Genomic DNA, 18748 nt, shown 5'->3' with positions numbered 1-18748 from the left:
CTGCTGTCCACTCCCCAATAGGACAGATGCTGTGAGCATTTACACACGAGGAGCAGCGCTCATTAATTATTTCAGAAGTTGAAAGTTTAGTTCTGTTTCCTCTGCCAAGTTTAAAACAGCACTTTCTAGTTTTGCAGCTTAAATGTCCCATAATATTTGTTGCAGTAACATCACTGCTCTTGCTGCATTACTCTCAGTAGGAAACTGCTGGCTTCTTACATTTAGTGAATCAGCCATGCAAATAGCAGTGCACCAGGTGCAGGTGCACCTGGCTTTTAAAGGGAATGGGGGATGACACTGATTGGTTAACTATATGTCAAGCCCAAAACACACCTATAATTTATTAAGGGACTGCAAATGTCTTTGTCCCTTGCACCTCACCTCGCGCCGAGATTATGCACAGTTTAACTAGCAAAAGTGGAATTGGACACACCAAAATGCAATTGCACTTATGACCATATGCTATAAATCGTTTAAATAGGGCCGTAAGGCCTGGTTCACGCTGGATGTGGAAAGACTGCAAAGCGTGCTGATTTTCCATTGATTGCCGGTAGCTTCCTTTCAGTGCCTATGTTGAGCAATCAGACCATTTACTCTGGACGTGCCGCAGCTCCGAGGTTCACAGCATGCCGACGATCTACAGCGATAGTTTTGCGTTTGGTCTATTTTTCTTTCTGCGAGCTGCAAGGGAATCTGGCAGGAAAACACATCAAATACTCAGTTATGAACAATATAAAGTTCTATATTAGATATGATATGAATGATCTCATCATCATAAATGATAAAATTTACATCCAGTGCTTCCACAATGCTTGTTAGTTGTGTCTAAACAGAGCAAGAGAGACAAGCAGACACGCAGAAACAGACAGGCACACAGAGACACATGCACACTCAGACATACAGACCCACAGACAAAGACACACGTGCAAGTAGGGACAGAGAGACGGGGAAAGAGCTCTCTGTGTGATTAGAAACAAGCAGATGCTTGCTTTTTTAGTGTGAAAGGCCAGGTCACTGTTCACGGGCGGCTGCCCAACATTTAACAAATCAGGAAACTTCCACACCCAGTGATAACCTGGCCTAAGAGTCCACAGCCATGTCAGCAGGTCTGTGAGATTATACTTGAAATTGTAACGCGGTGGAAGTCAGGATCATCAAAGTTTATACAAAACATCCCTCAGGGACATGAATGACTGAACAGTTACAAATGTTAGGTTGCTGTTCACATATTAGTTGTTGGGACTGAAAACAACAACAAGTGAAAACTTTGTCCATGCTGTTTACTTAGCAAATGCACCTGCACCCACCTGTGTGCTCAAGGGCGTGTAGGTTTAAAATTGAGGTGTGGTCAGGCGCATTGTTGGTATATTAGTATTTCGAGGCAGCAGAAAGGGACGCTGCCATTGACCAACAAAAACCTGGTCTGAAGGCAGAATGCTGCAATATTTTCCTGCTATTTAAAGAAACCACGATAAGTGAAAAATCTGTTCCTACTGCGGGCGCTTAAGGAAAAGTCACAAGATCACCAAAGTCATAAGGATACATCATCTTGGGACAAAATATGTTTAAACATAACTGAAAAGATGTTGAGATATTTCAGTTTGTACCAAAATGGGGTTTTGATATGGGACCATATTGTTGAGAGCCACATTGCAAGCATGACTTACCAAAAAAAAATCAACAATACTCCTGAAGCGATCGAACACACAAATAGAAAAACATTCTTTTCTCGGGCTGCGTGTCAATCTAAGATGACTGATGTGTGGCTGTGGTTTCAGTACAGAGGTTTGAGGCAACAGGTGTTTTTTTTTTAGTTACCGTGATTCTGGTCAAAATATACTGTTGACCAGACTGGCAGCCTTTTATTCTGCAGCTTGCTGCTGCCTCTGACCTGGAACTACAGAAAATAAATAACTAAATACATAAATACTTCAAAACCCATATTATTATAACAAAACAACATTTAAATGACCTCAAACTTGTTGTACACATTAAAGCTACTACGTGCAGAATGTCTTTGTAATCATAGTAGCTTATGAATTATTCTATCACATGAAAACACGTTTTTTGTTGTGGTGCAGTTCACATCTTGCTTTCAGCGCCGTTCCTCTCAGAAGATTTGCCATTTTTGTGGAGCAATATCTTGTTTTGTCTTTGTTTAGTCACCAACCTTTGTTGTCGTGTGTCTCATCAGGGTGTTTGGGCTGACAGTGTCCTCGGGGTGTCGAGACACCTATTAAAAATGCAGCCGTGAACAAAGATGAACTCAGAACAAGCTCAGGGTTGAGTTCACCAGGTGACTGAGTCACACATGCATCTCAACTGCCTAAACTACTGACAAACTGAGAGAATGACTACTTCTACTTCTGCAGCAGGTTTTCTTTTCTCTTGCTGTTACCCTGTGGATTTGTGTTAATGCATTTATTAATTTATTTTTAAAGGGATACTATGCAGGAAGTGTCTTTTGCCATTGGTAAACACATCATTCAACCTTGGCCCCTCCTTCCTGCTTGTAAGTGCACTGTAAGCTTCTATTGTGCATGTGCCACGCCATTATTCTGAAAATTTCAAGGCTCCATTTGTCCGAAAATGTCCCACTGATTGGAAACCTGCTATCCCAAAACTAAACGCCCATGCTCCAAAGCCCATTTTCTCAGAAAATACGCACTCTCCACAGTTAGTTTGAGTCTACCAGCAGTGTCTGAGCTAAAGAACCCAGCTGTTTTTTCCGATCGTTCACTGTGTTTCCCAGAAATATTTGAGTGGGACTGAATTTCAGTTTTGTTGGGTGTCGTACAGAGGGAGCGTAGACTGATCATAGACTAATAAATTGCTCCCGACTGGTTGTCGATGATTCAAATGATTAATACTACTAATATGTTCGAATTTTTGGTTTCCTCTTTTCTTTCTCAATCAATCGTACAGTGTAGCCTCTACACAGCCACCCGGGAGCGTGTGTTACTACTTATTTGTTACTTGATGTTGTAACTTGTCTCTGTGGTGCAGCTGCTTTTATTTTATTTATGCATAAATTACAACTTATATTATAATTTACTTTACAACATGTTTAAGTTTGAACTTAGACACAGCTGGTGCAACAGGCTGCTGCTCTACTTCAGACTTTAATGGGAACATTATGCAAACAAAAGACATGATTTGCATGTGATGTATGTATGTGGTTTAACTATTAAGCCGTCATTTTCTTTCCGTGGCTTTTTCATTAAACATTAATCTCAAACACACAACATTGACTTTGCACATTAGATAAAACAACACAATGAAAGAGGAAACTGTTTTCTCACTAATGTATTATGTGAAAGGATACACCAGGAAGAAACAGAGGAGCCAGAATCAAAGTAGGATAAAAGTCACATCACTGTAAATACTGAAATTTTTATTTCTGTATGGACTTGCCTACTTCTAGAAACACCCATTATAATCCATTACTCCTTTTTTCTTTGCGTGTGTTTGTTTTACATAGTAAATTAAACATTTCAGACAGCAAGGTAAGTTTTCCGGGAGTGGAATCCTTCAGTCATTTGGTTTTGCAGGACCAGGTCTCTAAAAACACATGGGTGTCGTATCAGATGTCTTAGGGACCATACGTTTGCAAATATTGCGTTTGACTCAAGCACTTAAGTACTTGGACTTCAATTTTTCCACGTCATGGCACTAAATACCACTGCTCCAATTGTTTTCATAAGGAAATACTGCACTTTTTACTCCATTTACTTTGACAGCTATTGCTTTACAAATAAGACTTCATATAGAAACATGAGTTTGTAACATGGTGTGTTGTTATATATTACAATACCCAACAGTATGACAGAGGCTCTGTGCACACATTTGAACGCTGCGTCACCGCTTCATTACCATCAGATACAATCAATGATAATAGTCAATGGTACTGCTTGATCTGACAATTTTTAAATCAGTTGCTACATATGTCACCATCATCATGACGCCATCATGCATGCTGGCACAACTGATCTCTGACAAATAAGTTACTTATTTTATCTTAAGTAAACAAGTTTTGTTATCGTGTGATAATGAGGTAATCAATCTGTCGTGAGAAAACCCAAAGATAACAAGTTAATTATTTAATGTCATAACACTCCTGATCTTGGATAAATACAGTTTAATGAGTAACTTAATAACAAAAAACCTGTGTTTAAATTAACAAATTATCTTCAGATAACAAAGCTTGATATCCCAGGATTATGTAATAAAACAAAGTCTTACAAGTGATAACTGGTTGGCTTCGTTGTTAACACAGATAAGAAAGCTTTTTTTTTTTTATTAAAATAACTAACTCATTGTCTCAATAACAAAGCTTGTTTTGTTTAGATTAAATAATAAAATAAATAATAATTATTAAACTAATCTCAGTAACAAGGTTTTTTTTTCTCAAGATAAGGAAAGAATTAACTATCATAATTAATTTAACATGAGAAAATTGAGATAATAAAATAACCCATGATAATCCACTTGTTATCTAGACAAAACTAATCCTTTTTTCCTCAAGATAACAAAATAATTAACTTGTGAACTCAAAATAACGACATTAAAAAAATGTAATAATCTAATAATTAGAGGCACTACTGTTCTCGTCTTCCATAAGAACGCTGTTGTGTCACAAAAAAATGTATCTTAAAATATCAAATCTTGTTTTCTTGAGAAAAAAAAGCAACCTTTTGTTTTATCATAAGATAGCAATGTTTTTTTATTCTCCATAATGAAATAATTATTATTTAACCTTTCATCTCAATAACAAAGCTCATTTTCTCAACTATCACGATATAACAAAATAATTAACTCATAACAAAGCTTTTTTTCTTGAGATAATAAAATAACTAACTGGTGATCTTAAGATAACTGCAAGTGACATGAGATTAAAATGCTCAAGTAAAGTACAAGTGCCTAAAAATTGCACTTAAGTGCAGTACTTGAGCAAATGTACACTGCATTTAATTAATACTACTTAAACACTTTTACTCATGCAATGTTTTACTTTTAACAGTGTATTTTTACATGCGGTATTGCTATTTTATATGAGTAAATGATCTGATTTTTTTTTCCCTTTCTCTGTTCAAACTCAACATTTTTCCACAACAAGAGGAAAAAACGAGCTATTACAGTCGAAGCGTCAGGCAGCAGGAAAAGGGGATGAAGACCCCTCCTCCTCCTCTGGCAGAGCTATTCTGGAGTCTTTCCGTCCCTGTGCAGTTTCATGGTTTGCTGCGACGTTGTTTCCAGGCAACGCTGGAGATGTTATTGTCCCAGCCCCCCGAGGAACCAAACAACAGTCTTTCAGCTGACAACAGCATTGTCAAGGAAATGACCTGGTACAGTTAGGAAGCATCTGCTGGTGAGGATGTGTGTGTGTGTGTGTGTGTGTGTATATGTGTGTGTGTGTGTGTGTGTGTGTGTGTGTGTGTTTGTTTTAATCTAATCAAGGGCTGTGACCCTGGAGATAACAGGCATTATTTACATAATAAAACTCTATAAAGAGACTGCTCAAGCTGAAATGATGAGATATTTTACAAGGTTATATTTAGGATGGTCTAAATAACACATTAAGGTTGGTAAAGTAAACTTTATCCTTTGCTTTCTGGCTTATGTAATATGTGCCAGTCTTGGAAAAACTGTGCACATGAAGTCAAAAAAAAAAATCTTGGATCCTCTTGTGCCTCATGTTTTTCCATTAGATCAAGTCACAGAGCTGAGCAGTGGCGGCCCTCGACTCTGGGGGACAAAGAAGTCCACCAAGGCCCCCCAACACTCCTTGCTGTCGTTTCTCTTCCGCCCCTTTGGTTTCTGATCCCGAGAAAGGTATGCTCACTTCATTGTTTGCAGTTTCATGGACATTAATAACCAGTTTATGAGGCTTCTTCTGTTTATGATCATATTCGGGATATGGTGTTAACATGAGCACAGTTAGAAAAAATGCTGTGTTTTTAAAAGGATCCAGTGGTCACAAGTTTTTTTAATTAATGGTAAAACCCAATGAAAGGTGTAGAGGGGGACATTGAAAAGGGCACACACGTGCGCACCTTCCTCTGTTCAGTGTTTGCACTTTAATGTGGTTCCAGCAACTTCTTCAACTTTTTTACGATGTGTGCATTTTTGATTTTTTGTAAGATGTAGAGGGGGACCAATAGAATTAATTTATGAATAAAAAAGGAAATGTGGAGATAAGAAGTTTGCGCCCGGCAAAGACGGTATTTGGGTTTCTCATAAACAGATTACCATTTACATCTCAAACATATAAACCCAATACAGAAACTTTTGAAACCCAAAACACTTGTTTGGGATGCCTCTCCAGACGGTGCACCCCTGGAGCTGAGCATCAGATTTCAGTCCCTCTTGGATTTTGCAATCATAAGAAGTAATGTAACTTCAGCCAGTCCCTGTGAATTCTGCGCGACCTTACAATTATGTCCAAACGCTGCAACTTGACAATTAAAAACAGACGAAATGTCTTTTCATTGTACAGCTGCACACACAGAGTCACTTAGCCCCTCTGTCTTTCTCTGTGTTCATCATGAGAGTCACACACACTGACGGGGTAACTGTTACCTTCACATGACCAGCGTTACCTAACGTTTATCGTTTTTCATGTCCAAGTTGAGCCGTTTCGGTGTTGGTGTGAGATCTTTAAAACAGCTTGTGTTGGGGGGGGTGTCCGGTGGTTTAGTGGGTAGCGTGGGTGCCCTATGAACAAAAGGCAATGTCCTTGTCGCAGCAGCTGTGGGTTCACTTCCAGCCCATGGACCTTTGCTGCATGTCATCCCTTCTCTCTCCCCCTTTCATGTTCGCTCTGTTCTGTCAATTAAATGCAAAATAAGCAAAAAAAGAAAAAGCTTGTGTTGTTTGCTGCTGCTGCTGTTATCTGGTCCTCACCGAGCAGAGAGAGCATGAGGAGAGCAGCTTCAAACGACAGCAACAACCGATTTTCAACTAATTTTTTTTTTGGTTCAGAAAAGCTGCTGTTAAAATCAGGCATTACAGGCCTCAAGAATCGCAAAAACAGCCCGCAAAATTCTGGAGGGACTGGGATTTTCTGATAAATAACTGACAACATTTAAAATTTTAAAGTGTTATAAAGATCTTTTCAAATCCTTATACTCCTGTACCTATTTGGATTTTTTCAAAAATGGTTGTGTGACAGGTTTTTGTGTTACAGAAAAAAGAAAACGTTTCTCAAGTCACCAGATACATATCAGACTCGGACACATTTAAAAAAGCATCATCATTTGGAAACTATTTATTGAACATTTGCAACCAGATATCAGTTAAATACAGAACTTTCATGTCTCTCTCTACATCCCCCAACAGCAGGGACTGGGCTCCACTTCATTACACTGAGAGGAGGGAATGTTACAGGACTTGGTAAGGCGCACACTGTGCTGGAAGTCATTTGGCTTTCTGTCTTCTGATAATAAAAGAAAAACAAAATCTAAGTCTGCCTCTCAAATGTCCGACACTGCTTCCTCTCCTCTCCCCGCAGCTAGATCCTGCGCGTACAGACCATGGCAAAAAATGACACAAAAGGAGCCGAGAAGAGAAAACCAGTATAGACGACTGAGACACACCTCTACTGAAGCGGTCTGAGGTGTGTAGCCATGATTTGAAAAGCTAAAAGTAAAATGATCAACATGAATATATTAGAAAAATGGCAATTAGTCTTTAATAAACACCTCGCCTCACCTACTCCCAACAAGACCAGGGTTATAAATTAAAACTGTCGAAATAAAATCAATCAACCAAGACTTTGGGCCCATTCAGTTCCATTTCAAGACTGGAAAATCCTCATTGAAAAAACAAATGGCACTTTTCAGTCTCTTGAACTGGAATCTAGAATATCGACTCCAATGGAATCGACCCCCAACCCTAAAATCAACTCTTTCTAATTTACATATATGGGTCAGGCGCTCTTCAAGCTTCCACCAGCCTAGCAGTCGCTCCCCACGGGACAGGGGGACCTCTGTGGTCTCTGAGGGCTAGGCCACGGTTTTGAAGGTCTGCAGTATGAGGTTGGTTTGGTGGATGAGCCGGTTTGCACTGATGAAGACATTTATCGCCCTGGAAACACAGAGAGTTACAACTTGAGAAAACAGACGCTGTTTAAACAAAGACTAAACTGTTAGTGACACAACGGTTCACCAAGACATTCAGAGTTTCACAGCCTGTCCAGTTAACAAATGACCAGCCGGGTCAATACAGACATTCCTGCGCTCACGTCCTTTCTTCTCCAGGCTCTTGATACAGTGAAGGCAGGTACAGTGAAGTTAAGCATCACAGATGAGATGATTTGAAAACAAACAATGTTGTAATATCCAACATTTACACTGAACTACATTAGCGGTCAGTGTACTGGCTAATGGCAGCGACCTGGCAGCAATATACAGAGAAGCTTGTTTGAAATTGTGACTATTATGATGCACAATACAGATGGAGGGCAGGAAGTGATAAATACATGACGAGCGTGAATTAGAAATACAGTAACGTGACAATATAAAAGGGTTAGATGATTCGTCCAAAAATTATAACCAATAAAACTGGTGTGGACGAGTTGTTCTAAATGACCTTGTCCTCAGGACATCCTAACTAGGGATGCAATGATTTTTGAAATTCTGAGCCCATAACATGTTAAAAACATTTTTTAATGTTATTTATTTTGCTTTTGTTGTCATAAAAAGGTACCTGTTTTAAAGGAATTAAGGCCTTCGTGACACTTTTTTTTGAATGTGCGCAAATTCAACCATACAAGTTTAAGAAACAAGAAGGTAGAGCGGTCATCTCCCGGTCGGTAGGTTGTTAGTTCGATCCTTGGTGCAAGTGTTCTTGAGCGAGATGCTGAACCGTGATACCGCACATTATATGGTGTTTGTGTAAATATGTGTGAATGGGTGAATGGTGCTTGTGTTAAAAAACGCATGAAGTGGTCGCTACTACATTTGCCATCTATTTGTCACTAAAAGGCCCAAAATGTCACACTGTTACTTTAAAAATAGCATATTTGTATTAAGAATCAGAAAAGTCATCAAATTAAGTTATTTAACAGAATGGAGTTTGTGCTGCATAAACCACTGAAAAACATTTTGAAACGTTCAACAGAAAGATGTCTGCAGTGGTGGGTCGTAACATTTTGCATTTACTTCATTGCATGCAACTAAGTAATGTTTTTGAGTACTTCTAAGAGTAGTTTTGCAGAATATCCAAAGTACCTTTGTGGTAAAACAAAGGAACTCCTACTTCATTACACTGGGTAACACACTCCTGGCTACTTTTACCGATACATTTAAGAATAAATCATTTTTACAACAGCAAGTGTCTGAGAGCGTGAGAGGAGATAGCCTGCAGACTCTTCTCTTCTGAGAGGGCCGGTTCTGGCGACACGTCTGCCAGAGCTGATTGTGGCCACTTTAGACAATGCGTGTCATTCCACCAGACGTGTTTCAGACGTGTCCCAGAAGTGGCTCGACGCTCTGCCTCACCAGTGACAAAGATTTTCTCCTGTTGTTGTGTTTTAAGAGATTACACAGAGTTTAACAGCAAGTATTTTGTCATTTGTGTGGTTCTTCATTTGGCTGTATTGACAATTAACGTGCATTTCAAATTTATTACCTGTTAAAGAAGTGTTTAATTACAATGCATTTAAATGTTTTTTTCAGGATACTTTTTAACTAAAGTAGTTGTTTTTATGAGTATGTTTACTCCTACAGGAGTCAATGCAGTAATAAAATAACTACACTTTTACTCGAATACCTTTTTTGTTACCCACCACTGCAGACGCACTGAAGACTCCTTCTAACATTACCGTATGAGACATTACGGTTACACTTACTTTCCGTCTTTGAAGTATGTTTTGAGGGTGTCGCTGAAACTTTTGGAGTATTTCACAAACTCCTTTTTCTGATGCTCCAGAGCCTGAACAGACAAGCAACATCATAAACACAAAGGCATCGGTAAGAAACAGGAGAAAAGTGAGGAACGTAAACAGGTGTGTGTCTGCGTTACTCACTCTGCGATTCTGGTACTGATATTTCTTAATGACGTTGTTGACTGTGTCCAGGAGCTCTTTTATGGCGCTGGCTATGTCTCTGTCGGAAAGTGGTGTTACAGTCAGTAACAGTGAAGTGACAGACAGCAGCAATGAATTTAACATCATAATAAGGGCATAAGTGTGTTATGTATATCAACCAAACCAATAATGGCTACTTTTCCAAATAAATATGAATATCATGGAGAGGTTTAAGTTATTGAAGATCTGATGACTTCACCTTCTGAGACATATCATGATTTATTAGTGAGGTGTAAATTACCGGCATTTGTTGGTGATGATTCGGCATGGTGTATTTGTGTGTGTATTTGCGAGTGTGTGTGTGTTTGTGCTCGCTCTTACTTGATAGTCTGTAGGAAGCGTACTCTGTCATTGATCTCATCAGGGATTTTGCTGAGGATGTGTTTCAGAGCTCTGGCCTTCTCATTTAGGTCCTGGAACTCCTGCTCAGGCCGGTCAATCATGAACTCTGCAGGAAAAAAAGGGTGTTCAGCACATTCCCAGAGACACAATGATTTATATCAACTAGTGCAGCGCTCGTTCAAAACACGCCTGATTGTAACAGCTGATTGCTCGGTCTGTGGTGTTGCTGCTTGCAGTTTTCTTGAGATTGCGCTCGTACAAACAACTTCACCTTCGACTCTGCGCTTTCTTTGGTCCTTAGCAACACACATATCAGCTTTAGATTTATTATGAGGTGTAGATATGAAAAAATAACAAAGTGTTTTTGCTCTTCTGAATCATTGAAAAACAAAAATAACATACAAACCTCCCCCCCAAAGCACTTAAAATACTAATTATTTATTGTGTAATTCTAGTTTTACTGCATTTACCTGACAGAGTCATGCTACTGTTTACATTGCAGATTCAGTTTTTTTCTCACAAAATATGACCATTAAAATATGATTAGGAAAAGGGAAAAAAGTAAAGCAAGATGGCGTTTGGCTGGGCCCCAAAATCCTAAAATCTAAAATCTGTCACTAAAAACGCCTGACGTGGTCATAAACACCAGTAAGATACGCTTAATTTAATTAATGTCTACATCAGTGTATTAGTTGCTTGCTTGACATACTGACCGCTGTCATAAGTGGAGCATGAGTTGAATTAGCAGAGCTGTTTTTCTGGCGCTAATGTCGTTAGTGTTGTAAGTTATGATCATAAACTAACACAATGAACTTAGGAAAAGACACGCTCGACTGAGTCCACGCCATGGTGGTTATTAAGTAGAGCATGGATTTAAAAAGCGGAAACATTTTTCTGACAGTAACAATTATTAGTGTTATAATTTTGAAAAGACAAACTGCCCAAGTTGCAGCTACTTGCATCAGAATCATTATTGAAATATACTCAGAAAAACACATTTAACTCTTCGCAGAGGGCTGAACCTTGCTCCTGCACAGAGCCGCGCAGCACTGTTCGCCTGTCCAATCACGGTTTATGAATACTGAACGTGTTGCGTGTTCAAACCGCACCAAATTTGACACTGCATGTCCAGCCTGTTCTCACTCCCAGGGCTTCAAATACCAGCGCTTTGTTACGCCCCTCGGCGTGTGATATTGACAGGATCGGCAGCCTTTGACGTCTAGATGAGACGCACTGGGCTTTCACTTAACTTCAGTGTTAACTCAACCATGACAACACTTGATGCTGAGAGTAACTGATATAGTATAAAGAGTGAGAAAGTCCTCCTATGGTGATTTGAGGTTTATGACAAGCCTTGTATCCACGAGACCAGTTTCTGTTTTGTGTGAAGCTAAAAGTCAGTGTTGTTTCAACATAATATTAGCCAGAACTTATTTTTTCTAAACTTAGTTTTGCTGCTTAACCTAACAGCAACCGTTTCACAACATTATCCACCTGTCACAGCATGTAGACATGCAAAAGGGAGCCGTGCTCGTCACTGTAACACCGAGAGGTGTGACAAAGCGGTGGTATTTGACAGCCTGGGAATACGAACAGATTGGCACATCCTTAAGTCCCCAGCAAGTGTGAAGCAGACTGTAAAGCTGATCTAAAGAACCGTTGTCGAGATACGTGAAAGACACACAGACAGAGAGAGCTTGCTCCATAGTTAGATTCAGTGGACAGACAAACAAACAAGTTGGTGACATCAGAACAGGTATTTCAACACGATCTCAGAGTCACTAAAGTCTATTTCCACCACATTAACTTATTATCACTGACACACCTTCCACATCATCTGCCGCCATGCGCAGTAGGGACTCAGTGAAGTTGATTTGGACGTTCTTTTTCTCCAATATCTTCATTATGATGTCCTGAGTCAGGCCCGGGTTCTCCCTCTCCGCCTGAAAAAACAGAATTAGGCAAGCAGGGAGAGAAAGAGTAAGTAAGCATTTGATATGAGTGAGGTACGGCGCAGTTTGTCTCCTCCAAAAAAAAAAAAAAGCAAGAAGAGGCTCCGAGCTTCAGAGAACAAAAGTTAGAACTTTATTGAATGTCAGATGTCCGCTGTGAGCAGTTCAGACGGACGCACAAAAGCTCTCCCCCTGAATAATTCAACCCTGAATTACACCAGCCAGGAAGCAGCGGGGGCAGTAGAGAGACCAATCAGTGAGACAAGTGAACAAAAGACCCACAAATGTCATAGTAAAACAGCTGTAAGGTGATCATGTCTCCCTTTGGTTTGGATAACGGCAAAGCTGCGTCTCCCTCATTAATATTTCATCTGTGCTCGCCGTGAACGCTGCAGCTCATCAGCAGCAGCACAGAGGTGATCTATGGCCACTGTGCTTTTATTATTCTGCTGCAATCACAGCAGCGTATAGATAAAGAGAGAATAGAGTTCAGGTATTACAACATCACACTGAATATCTGCACCTTTGATGTGATACTGATAGTAGATGAGTTCATTTCAGTATCTGAAACTGAACCTAACAGTCTCTACGAATACAAAGGTTCGATTGAAAACTACACTTTATTTGTTTTCATGCGTCATTCATTAAAAATGTCCACGCTTTTTTGGCCCATGCATGCCCTCTCTGTTGCAGCTCAGGCTTGGTGCTGAACTTTGTGTTGGTACTGCTGATGACCAATTCATGTTAAATCCATCTGTTCCAAATGTCGGTACTTGAGAATATATCTGGGTGATAACGGTAAGTTTAGACGGGAGGCAGAAGTGACCTGAAGCCAGCTTTGTTGACCACATTGTCTGCAGCTCTGTAGAGGCCCTGACACAAAAAACTAACGGTCAACCGACAGTCAATGTTCCTGCTGGCTCGCGTCTGTAACCATAGTTACCGTTACCGTGTGTCCTCATCAGCCCTTGTTGGCTTTTTTGGCTAACTCAAAATGTTGACCCGGCGTCTGAGTCACCTGAGCCCATCAGTGATATCACTCTGATTGGCAGTTCAGCTCAGCACACGAGAGGAGAAGCAGAAGTCATGCATTAATCTGCATTCATAGCTGCTAGTTCTTCGATATCGGTTTGGTGTGTCTGGACCAAGCCAAACACTACTGTTGCAGCACCAATGTGCAAAAATAGTTCCAGCATCTTGTTCTTTATTTTCCAGAATTATTATTTTAGCAATAGCTTAGCATTACTACTACATCAGCAGACACACACAAGCAGACAGAGACAGAAGAGTAGCTCTGTGTGATCAGAAAAGAGCATAGGAGCATTCAAGTCAACAACTTCAAACCTGCAGCTTTTCCAAAAATTTAATTGTTGTTATTACAGTTAAGAACAGAAAAAAAACAGTACCGCTGAATACCAACTTCCACGTACAAGAGCCGTCATTGATTTAAATATGGATGGTACCCAGCCGTAGTCGCTAATTCAATAAACCACTTTTTAGCAATGTTGAAAAGTTCCACAATCTCAGCATTAACTTTGATGAATGAAACGTTATAACAACAGATCAGTGGCTGAAGCTGTAGCAAAAGATCCCCAAAGGTCATAAATTTAAATTTGCCGTGGATGCAGCAGTACAACTGAACTGCAAACACTAACAAATTCAACAAAACACAGAAAGAAAGCAGCTTTGTTTGCCAGCGTTGTTTTACTTCACTTGTTGCAGCACTATGTGACACTGTTTTTAAATTAAATTCTATAAACTAAAATTTACATCAGGCAACATCTGAAATGGCCTTGTTGTTACGTCATCTTGAATCTGGGAAGTTACAGTTTTGATCAGTCACAGCTGATGTGTGTGTGTTTCCTGTCAGTGTCCTTGAGGGCAGGCAGTGAACCTTTGGCAGAGTATTGGTAAGAGCATCAGATTGAATGTTTTGAAAAAACTAAACGGGGATACAGTTTAGATTTAAACCAAAGATATTATGACAGGAAGTTTAGAGGGGTCATGGGAGTGATAATAATGTGTTTTTTGTTTAAAAAAATGACCCATGCATCGTCTTACCTTTATGAAGGCCGCTCTGAGCGTCTGAGCTGCTGATAGGTTGATCCTCTCCAGCTAATTTAAAAAAATAAAAAAGAAAAAACACTTAAGGAAATTGGCACCACTTTTTGGATATTCCAGTCTTGTAACCATAACACTATTTTCTGGGTAAATAATTTGGAAATACCCCTGAAACATAATACAGTATGTTGTCAAAAAATGCATTTTTATCAGTCTGATACAAATGTAACTTAATATTTTGCTCTGACTATAATATAATTTACCGAAGGTGACTGCTGTCGGCGAAGGATATTTACCTCGTTGAAAACTGGGTACATCACGGCGTACAGTGTCATGGATACCATGGAGTTTGTCTCCGCTTCATTCTTCATCTCCTCCATTGTCATCCTCCAGGGAGGAGCAGGTCTTGGTGAAAAGGTGAGGAGGAAACTGCAGCTCACACACACTCACACATACACTCACCCACTCACACTCACACACACTCTGAAAACCACACGAGCTCCAGAGTGACAAGACCCTGGAGGAGCAAAAGGGAAGAAAACAGCAGGGTATTAATGAAGTCTTATTTGACTATGTTATTAATAGATAGTTTTATCTATATGTTAAGAGATTGAGTCTTTCTGTATTAGAGAATATATTAATGAGGTTCACTTATGTTTGGTTATGAGAATGGATGCACTGATCTGATCCACCGCAGTACCCTGGTACTGGCTACAATGTGACTAATTCACAAATATAGTTTCTTCTGCACTATCATTACAAAAATTCAGTGTTTCACGCTTTACATTCATTCAGTCGCAGGAGGCAGCTGATTAAAAAATTTTAAAAAATCATTGCAATTATTTTGACAGATATTACGATTCCAATATGAGTTGCAGTTTAAGTGGGAACAGTCATTTTTACATTTCATTTTACATTTCATTACATTTCAGAATTGCAGCTCCTTTGATTTGGATATTGCAATTGGCCACAATTTGATTTTAATTCTATTTGGATTAACTGTGTAGCTCTACCGCTGATTTCTGGCGCATCAATCCCTGGCCTCATGCTGCCTTACAAAAAATATTTCAATTAATCTCCTCACAACTAGGAATAAAGATGTTAAATTCAGAAAATCTTAAATTTGCATGTGTTTATGTTTGTTGAAAAAGGGGTAACATATAGACATATATGTTATTGTAATACTTAACATATTACAACATGTTTAGAATCGCAATGATATTGTAACATGATTTAAAAATTGTGATAATATGAGCAGGACCCTCACTTTAAATATAAAATGTCTGATGGGCAAACAATGACACTGAATTCATATGACCTCAAACATATCTTTGACATTTTACAACTGCAATTTCTTGATATTTATTAGGCACCATATTCAGTGAAAAATACCAACAGACAGTTTATATCTAAGCCAGCACCTGCTCTATAGAGAGCTAAACTAACCAGCAGGAAGAGATGACTTGATGGTTTGTTTAGGGGAGTGGCACATCTATGTGCTACCTGGCCGATGACAGCCGGTGTGTCCAAACAGCAACTTAAATGTGTATTAATATTAATATTAAAAAAGTAAAAAGCAGTCCTTACAAGCAAGCCGATCCTCCAATTTAGGGGTATTCAAAGAGCAAGAAAACATCACTGGCAAGATAATGTTTAGCAGTCTAGCTCAATTTTTAGCTGACGTTAACTAGTTAAATCGTTGATATTTCGGTATTCGTGTGGCTTTGTTGATTAATTGTGCCACTTATGACCTGTCTAATATATAGATATATGGTAAAATTACTGTTTGAGTCTGACGCGACGGTTGGCTAAGAGGCAGGCTAAATTCACAGACAGCCCCAGGTAACAGCTAATCGGCTAACTACACGTAGCTAACAAAGTAGCTTGTGTACCGTAAACTGGTGTTTTCTACTTTATTAAAGACAACAGATTATCAAAATCAATTACCAGAGAGATAACTGACTGGGTACAGTAACAAATTGATCGCGATCTAGCCGTTAAGACACCCAATTGAGGCCTATGGCGGACCAGATCGATGGTAGCGAACTGCTAGCAGTTAACAGCGTAGCTTACGAGCTAGCTACAGTAAACTGGAGATTTCGTATTTGCCGATGAGCTAAAAACACGTCAACAAACTGCCCTAAGGACATCTGTGCGTGTCGGTGTATGCGTGTCAAATGTGGACTCGTATCTACCTTTGGTCTGACTTCTTAAATGGGTTGGTTACGCCGTCGATTGCCTTTTAGCTGCTATGTTTTCTTTACAAGTTAAGGCGGAAGTTTTTTAGGACTGGCCTGAGCGACATCTTCCGGACTGTTGCTACGTAAACACACGTCGGCCAATCAGAGGGCGGGTGGATGTAGCGACTGTGACGTCATGTAAAAGAGTTGCATTTCTTGTTATTGTCGCATTTTTGTTCATCCCGTCAACAAGGTAATCGCTACATTGTAAATAGGCCTATCGTTTATATAAATATCCATCTTTAGTTTAACTGTAAAATTTGGATTATTCCAACAACTGAGATTCCCTGATGATGACGATCATCATCATCATCATCATCATCATCATCATGAAACCATTGTTTATTCATGGAAGATTGACTGAGCATTAAGCTCCTTCACAGCAGTGCCCTGTATTCACATTAGTGGGCTAAAATATGATATGATAGCAATTGCAAAAATATAATCAATTCAGTAAAAACAAATAACTAGCAGCAAGGGCTGTCAAAAGTAATAAATAGCAATAAAATAAGTAAAAGGGATGAAAAAGTTAAATAGCAAACAAATTTGAAGTTAGTGGAAAAAATGCATAACAAGACAACAACAGAAAAAAACAGCAGTAAAATGTTGAAAATAAAAACAATAAATAATTGTCATGTCTGTGAATTAACCAAAACAGAAGCACTGTACAGTAACTGTATTATCTACACGTAAAATGATCTACTGACACATACCTGTACCATTTATTTGGTGCAAATAAATAAATAAATAAATAATGATAATAATAATAATAATAATGATGATGCTGATGATGATGATGTTGATAATAATAATAACAATAATAAATGGAAATGTCAAGGCAAACAAATATGGGTACCATGGGTCAACTTAATGTCTGTCATTCAAGATAGATAAAATGAAATTTAATCCTAAATTCATCAAACTTCTACAATCTTTTATAGGTTGGGGATTTGGAGCTGTCAGTCAATTTTCAGATTTCATTTTGGAGATAAAGTAACTTGTAATATACAAAAACAGCAGAAATAACTATAAAGTCTAATAGTGAATTGAAATGTTGGTGCAGCCCTAAAACAACTATTGTCCTTAACCTGCTGAATTTGATAGATAACGGATCAAAAGTAGCCTCTGTTATCAGTACTACTTAAACCATATTTTATCTCTTTTCCCCAAATCATTTAATGTCAGTCCCTCTGTGACATATACATGTCAAGGGGACATGGGTCTAATTATCTGTTTCATCAGAGGAATGCAGAGGTCATCTCCTGTGTTATCTCTGATGGCTCAGAGGATTGTGGGCTCCAGGTGGATGACGCCTTCAGGCAATATGTCTAACAGCACACTAGAGATGAAAATTTTCCATTCAGTAAACGTTAAAGTGTAATTGATTTTGAAAAAGCCACCAACCAGTCCCTTTTTTTTAGTGGCTCAACTAAACTTTAACATTTTCTGGTGCACAGATGACCAAAAGCTAGAATGGTTGTTTGATTTTTATGTTTGCCAACATTGTCGCAAAAGCCTGGAAAAGAAGGCAAGAAAGTTTGTTTAATTAGTATTTATATATTTTTTTGTTTAGTTCTACATGATAAATGTCTTTGTGAGTGATGTGTGACTGTCTTACATAATGATGATCCGTCACATTGCTCCATTTTCGTTTTTCTTAATGTGGTCTGAAAATATGCACTCTGGACTCTGGTCCTGGCATGTTTTTGATTTTGTGGTCTTGTAAGCCCATGCGTGCTGGGCATAACTGTGTGCAAGACACAATAATACCAAATTCATTCATTAATTCAGACTTGCAGTCATACTAATGTCATACCTCACCTGTCCACTAGTCGTCCCCATTGAGTTTTACCTTCCTCACCCTTCACCTGATCTTACTACCCGCCTGCTTATGCTCATTCACCAGTGAGCTTCCCTCTGAACACACCAACCAGACTGTCTGCTTTTGCATGTTGATTCATAGCACACAAGGTTTGGAAATAGAGATTATAATATAATAGATATAATAGAGATTATATCACCTTTAATTACATCTAATTTCTGTCCTTTTTTACTGCCTGTCCCAC

At 39.0% G+C, this 18748-nt stretch overlaps 1 protein-coding gene across 1 annotated transcript; it reads right to left on the bottom strand.

The window, feature by feature from the left end:
• Positions 1–7252: 7252 nt before the first annotated feature.
• On the bottom strand, positions 7253–16744 carry pdcd10b (programmed cell death 10b). The gene is made up of 8 exons (XM_042501131.1): positions 16638–16744; positions 14739–14959; positions 14443–14496; positions 12255–12372; positions 10409–10535; positions 10028–10106; positions 9851–9933; positions 7253–8085 (listed from the first exon to the last, which is right to left on the bottom strand). The coding sequence occupies exons 2-8, from the start codon at positions 14826–14828 to the stop codon at positions 8004–8006; spliced, it is 633 nt and encodes a 210-aa protein (XP_042357065.1). The 5' UTR covers positions 14829–14959; positions 16638–16744; the 3' UTR covers positions 7253–8003.
• Between the last annotated feature and the right edge of the window lie 2004 nt (positions 16745–18748).

Source organism: Plectropomus leopardus, chromosome 14, assembly GCF_008729295.1.
Source record: "Plectropomus leopardus isolate mb chromosome 14, YSFRI_Pleo_2.0, whole genome shotgun sequence".
In the NCBI taxonomy this organism is placed as follows: Eukaryota; Metazoa; Chordata; class Actinopteri; order Perciformes; family Serranidae; genus Plectropomus; species Plectropomus leopardus.
This window is presented reverse-complemented; position numbering and strand designations above follow the sequence as displayed.